Source organism: Carex rostrata, chromosome 17 (assembly GCF_964058835.1).
Source record: "Carex rostrata chromosome 17, lpCarRost1.2, whole genome shotgun sequence".
Classification (NCBI taxonomy): Eukaryota; Viridiplantae; Streptophyta; class Magnoliopsida; order Poales; family Cyperaceae; genus Carex; species Carex rostrata.
The window spans coordinates 9,153,465-9,160,212 of NC_135934.1; the positions used below are offsets into that span (position 1 = coordinate 9,153,465).

Here is a 6,748-nt window from a genome sequence, read left to right on the forward strand (position 1 = left end):
AAGAAGCAAAAACTGTTGGTCCCTGTGAACTAATTAAGGCACCATTTTGAAATGAACGGAGGAATCCAATTCAAAATTTCAATTTTTATGCATGCAAATATATAGGAGAGAGAGTTTTCAAAAACCCGAAATAAATGAAAGAAAGCAAAAAATTATGAACCAGTTGTCACAGTTGAACTGTTACTAATTAATCCCCAACATTCAGTCACTGGGCAGTGTTGAGAGACCAATCAGGCCTTAAGCTAAGTTATCTGATGGGGAGTGAGTGAGTGACAATGGTAGTAAGTAGTAACATAAGCTGTAATTTAAATTTCAAGCTAATGAAACCGAGCATGCAATGTCTTTTCTTAAAAAAAAAAATAAAATAAAATAAAATAGTTCATCCTAATTTTAAAATGATGTGGGATGACATTTAAATAGGGCTGAAAACGAATCCGGATTATTCATTCCGAATTCACTCTATATCCAAATTATCCGTTTCGTATCTTACTAAGATCCAATCCAAATATTTTTTCAATACAACTAAAGCATCCGAATTCGGATACAGATAACTTTTCAAGTTCGGATATCCGCAACTATTCGAATACAAAAACTGCTCCGAATTCTACCCAAAATGCCTCCGCGCTCTTACTTCTATCACCCATTCAAATTTCATGGTTAGAGTACCTCCGCTTTCATTTAGGGGTGTTTATTGGGGCCGATTTATTCAGTTTTGAACCGAACTGAATTAATTCGAATCAAATGGTTCGGTTTTTTCAGTTTAATGGTTCGGTTCGGTTTGCTTTTTAAAACTGAATTATAATTTTGGTTCGGTTCAGTTTGAAAATTTTTAAAACCAAAATAACCGAACCGACCGAACTTTTATATATTATGGATTTGATCCGGACCATCTCGGTTTATTTCTTAATCAATTGCTTTAAATACTTCGGTTTATTTCTTATCTTAGTTTAAAACTTGTGTTCAAATTAGAGAGAGAATGAAATATAATTTTGGTAATTGATATTGTATTTTGCATTGCCTCTCGGGATGAATTACATTCCCCATATATAGGCAGAATTATTACATTGGAAAGATTGAGCTGTCAAATAAAATTGTAAATGGTAAAAACGTTGTTAAGGAAACAAAGGAAATACTGGGAATGAAATCTGATGATTTCGTGACAGTGGGTAGAATTAATATAACAAATATTGTTCTCAAGTGCAAGCTCAAATGGATGTCTCCATTCTTTATCTTATTATAGTTTATTTCTTAATACTCCAATTTATTTCTTAATACACTTCGGTTTATTATAAATCAATTGTTTTAAATAAAAAAATTAATATGTTTCAGTTTGAACCGATCAAACCTAAATAAAACTTTGGTTTGATTCGGTTGCAATGCTAATTCGGTTTGGTTCTATTCTTAAAACCAAATTATAACTTTGGTTTGCCTAGTTTGGTTCGATTTCAACTGAACCGAACCGATGAACACCCTACTTCCATTATAGAATATCAAATTAAAGTAAGGTCTATCTTGTGGGACTAAACAATAAGATCATCCGGACAAAGCCCAATAGAGTCCCAAGTCCCTTTTCACTTGTCTTATTCTTTTTTCTTAAGAATTTCAGTAGAGACCCTATACTTGAAGCTCCTAAATCTATTGAAGATGAAATTTTTACTTCAAATCCTTAAAAGTTAGAATTGTGCTCCGGCCATACCAGTCCTTAGTTGTTTTGAATTTAGTTATAAACCCAGCATGGCCATTCGTAATAGAATTACAAAATATTTAGAGCATGGAGGACATACATGACTAAATAAAATTTTTGTTTCATACTTTTCTCAATTATTTTTTAAATTCATATGACTCAATTATCTGATAAGTATTCGTTTTGTATCCATTCCGTATCCGTATCTGCATCCGTTTAAGGCGGATTTAGTTTTAAATTTTGATATCTGTTTATTATCAGTATCCGTATCCACTCATTGAAAGACGAATATGGATATGATATTAGCATTATCCGCTCCGTTTTCACCCCTACATTTAAATGATGTTTCAGTAATATAAAGTGACAGATATATTAACGCTAATATCGAAGTTTCTCTTTTTTTTTCCTCCAAATTTGGAAATTAAAATGTTTTTATCTTGGTTGCTGATTATAATTTGGTTTTCCAAATTTTAGAAGTTATATTAGTTATGTTAATTATATATACAACATAATTCGAATTCTAAATAACAAAATTATTAATTAGATTTATCATTTATGAGATTGAAAGATAGAAGTCTAGCCTTTTACACGGAAGATTTCTCTTTACCACTTAGACAAGAACTGAGACTTTAATAATTTAGATTAATTATATAAATTTGAATATTATTAAAATTTGAAAAATGTTTATGTTGTTTGGATTCTAAAAATACTAACCTGTACTATTTAATTTTTTTAGAAAATATTCGAGAAGTTAGATTTTGATTATAGAAGTTTTTAAGTTTTTTTAATTTTTCGTCTTGAAAATTTAGCAATCCGAAAATTGGAACATTTCAATTACAAGATCCTTTGAACAGTTGAAATTAATATGAAAATGAAGCTTTTAAACTACAATTTTTTTTAAAATTTGCGAACAATCAGCAGTATTGTTGGATACCATGAAAATTGAGAAGGAAAGGAAAAATGATGAGATAGAAGATTAACAAATAAAAAAAAACGTATGGGCCCACAATTATTTTCTTGAAAATTTCGAAAGCAATGGCAATAATTCGGTCTCAATCTTGAGATGGAAGAACACATGTTGAATTTTCAATTTTTTCATTTCCACCAGTTGCAAATTTCGAATGTAAATTAAAAGTAATTTGAAAAAATGTATTGGTTTTCTTTGAACATGCACGTCTGTACGTTTAGATACATATTAGATATAGGAAGCAGTTAACAGTCCTCCAACTCCAATTCCTCAAAAATTCTCAGATATTTTTAACTAATTTTGTAAACATCAATACTAAATCCTGTAAACTAATTCAACAAATCCTGTAAACATAAAAACGCGTGAAAGTTGTTAAAACGCGTGAAAGTTATTAAAAACGCGTGACAGCTGTTGGAGACCTATAAACACGTCAGTTGTGGCAGTTATCATGTAAATACACACATATTATCTTGTAAACATACACATAGTATCCTATAAATATACACATATAATTCTGTAAACAAACATATTGTACTTGAAATTATAGCAGTTGAAATTATGGCAGTTGTGACAGTTAAAAACGCGTCAGAACTAAGCTAAAAAGGGAAGGGTTTTATACACGGAAATTTTTGGGGACTGTAGCCCGGGGAACATTACCTTTTCTCTTAGATATATTTCTTCGATATAAGACTGGGTGGAGTCTCGCCCGAGAACTGAGACAACAAATGATTTCAAATCTAATATTGTTCATGCATAATTTGAAATTTTGCCTTTTGTTTTCTTCTCCCTTTTCTCATCCCTAGAAATAGTGTTTGGTAAAAACCAGTGAGGGCTCAACCCGGACCGGACCGTGCCTGTGCCACGGGTATGCACGAGTACACGGGTACGGGTATTAAACGGGCCGGATCCGATTTTTCGAAAAAAAACCCGTGCATACCCGGACCCCCGTACTCGTTAACTCGTACCCGTGACGCCCGTGCCCGTGAACCCGTGCGCCCGTACCCGTTTTTTTCAAATTCCAAATTTTTTTCAAATTTCCTCCAAACCAATATATTTTCACATAAAAAATAATATTTTAAACTAATTATATTAGACATGCATAAATTTATTTTATATAAAGTGACTAAAATATATAATTTAAATTACAAATTCATTTGTAATTTAATAGATATATGATAATTTCATATATTTTAATGAAATTAATTTCAAAACGTCATATTGACAAAAATATTAATTTTTATTTGATCCATCTCATAAATTAATTTGATATATATATTTTTTATTTTTAAACACTAAAAACAATAAAAAAAATTAATTGCATGAGTACGTTGCTTTATTTTTTATTATTTATAATTTACATATGTTTCAATGAAATTGAATTTATAATTTATTTATATTTCAATAAAAAAAAATTTATTTATATTTGATTATAACAAAAATTATTGAGTTCAAATATACAACCATGTCAAATGAATTTTAATTAGTATGAATTTAGATTTACAATTTATTTGTTTTCAAAGAAAAAAAAAAAAAAAAAAAAAAAAAAAAACCGGACCGCCTAGCCCCCCTATCCGGACCGTCCTTTCCCTGAACCCGTAACGGGCACGGGTATTAAACGGGCAGGGCAGGGCAGAATTTTTGAAAAAAAAAAAACGTGATACCCAGCCCGTTATACCCATGTGTCTGTGATGTCCGTGACCATGTCTGCCCGTGCCCGTGCCCGGATTTTGCCTGGACCACCCGGCTCGGACCGTTTACCAAGCACTACCTGAAAACCTTCGGAAACAAGTTCAAAATGATTGTACTTGCATAACAATTTGCGCTTCGAGTTTTAACCATTGAATCAGGTGGAACACAAATTAATGTGGTACTGCTAAGTGCTAAGCTATATTCTCATTAAGCTTTGATTTGATCGATTTGCATTGCATGAAACCCTGACCAGTTAATAACTCTTGATTAATTAATCAATGTGGCCTAAGATTGATGACGGCAACACTTATGTTATCCCCAGTATGTCTGGCCAACGCCATCTTTGTTAGAAGCATCGCTGCATCCGCACACGCTTTTGCCTTGTTGAGGCCACCACCTACTGTCTCCTTTCCATCCTCGTCGACCTCCGCCTTGCTGCGACTTGCGGCAGCTCGCAAGCATCTGCTAACGACCTGGCACGCCAACTCATTGGGCACCACATCCCATAGCCCATCAGTCGCCAGTATCAGGCACTCGTCTTCCTCCTTTATCTCCGTAACAGTTACCTCCGGCTCGCTGATTACAAATGGTTTCAGGTAGCTATCCCCTGTTTTTGATTAATTAATTAATTACATTGTTGAAAACAAAGAATGAATGAATGTATGAATGAATCATATCCATTAATGTAAAAACTTACCAATGGCACGAGACATGGCAAGCACGCCTAACACCCGAGGTCCATCCCAGTATATGACCCGGCCACCTGCCAGTTGGATCCGTTGAAGCTCATCAGGTCGATCTGGCTGCAATGTTTTTAAAAGAAGTAAAAAACATCAGCATTCAACATTATTATTTTGCTTTTTATATAGGATGGATTGATTATTAAGATTTTAGAACCGACCTTGTGGTCAGAGGACAGAGGGACGGCAGATCCATTACGGCAAAGAACAGCACGGGAATCACCGCAATTGGCGACAACAACATGGCGTGGGCCGACAATAGCCACAGTGGCAGTGGAGCCGACATTGTTGCAACGGGGCTTCCGCAACTCGCAACTGCAGGGCTTGGTTTTGCTGTCAGAGCCTGACGCAACGGCCTCCTTGTCCATCTGTGCAAAGCACTTCTCCATTGCTTCCGTCCACCATCCCTTTTCCTTTTCCTTTTCTTCTGGCTCTACCTCTTTTAATTTCATCCTCTGCTCCAACTCCCCTGCCACTATCTCATGCATCCTCTCCTTGCAATGCTCAGCCACCTATTCAAGCAAATCAAATTAAATTTAATTAAATTAAATGCACTTCAATTCCTGATCTAATTTTTTTGTTTTAAATTTTGATCGACGAAGAGGAGCCAATTATGAGTGCTTACATGAGAGCAGCCATGGCCATCAAATACGCCAAAGAAGTGGTAGTTCTCGCGCTGTTGCTGATTGGGATGGCGATGGCAATGGTGGAGGTCACCATGTCGTGAAGCTACAAAACCCAGGTGAATCGACACTGTGTCCTCCATCTCTCTCCTCCTCCCACAGATCGACATCACTCCATATTCGGGGCAATCGCTCACCGCATCTGAACTTTCTGTACAAGTACTGTAACGCCTGTCTGAACTCAAACTCACTCTGCAAACCGCATCACAACTCTTCGATGAAGTGACCTCTGAGGTGGACACGTCAAGCCTCCGCCGCTTGCTGCGAGAATCAGGGGCTTGTGCTGCCATGGAGTCAGACTCGGCAACCGATCTCAGTCTCGTGCGCCGTAGAACCATCCTGCGGCGCCTGGCCACACGAGAACAGGAGTCCCTGGTCCCAGCTGCACCCATTTGACACCATACCTCCGACATTTGTTGGTTGATTGATTAATTGATTGTCAACTTCTTTGTTTGGTTTCTCTCCCTCTTCAGCTTTCTCTTATGTTGATTTTTCTCTGTTTTGCGCTTCAGATATCTTCGGTAGCTTTCATTGAGAGAGGTCAGGTTTCGATGGGATGGAAAGCTAATAGAAATAGAAATAGAAATAGAAAGGCAATTGCAACATTCCTGCATCAATCAAAGAAATAATCCGGCCCCTCCTCGTCTCTACGAGTGACGCGTGGGCTACCTTCGGTTTCGACGACCGTGACACGCGTCCCATTCAAAGAAGGAAACGCAAGGCATCATACCGGTGGCTGGATTTGAAGAATATTTCCAAAGTGTGACACGAGTAAAATGACTGGGGTTTGTGGACCCCAAATGAAAGGGAAAAAAAGTCTTTTGGGTTAGATCGGGGCCGTCCATCCGAGACAGGTGGAGGCGTCTTCAGGAAAGGAGGGCACGTGTCATCTCACAGGTTGGGACATTAATGATATTTTCAAGCAGTAGAATACGGTTAGATATGGAATTTAATATAGAATAGGAGGACCAGCTGGGACCAGTGG

The 6,748-nt window shown here is 36.4% G+C and overlaps 1 protein-coding gene across 1 annotated transcript; it reads right to left on the reverse strand.

The window, feature by feature from the left end:
• Nucleotides 1-4,447: 4,447 nt before the first annotated feature.
• On the reverse strand, nt 4,448-6,381 carry LOC144568323 (protein phosphatase 2C 37-like). Its single transcript, XM_078318629.1, has 4 exons — nt 5,706-6,381; nt 5,242-5,592; nt 5,038-5,143; nt 4,448-4,947 (listed from the first exon to the last, which is right to left on the reverse strand). Exons 1-4 carry the CDS (start codon nt 6,174-6,176, stop codon nt 4,616-4,618), a joined length of 1,260 nt encoding a protein of 419 aa, XP_078174755.1. The 5' UTR covers nt 6,177-6,381; the 3' UTR covers nt 4,448-4,615.
• Nucleotides 6,382-6,748: the final 367 nt, after the last annotated feature.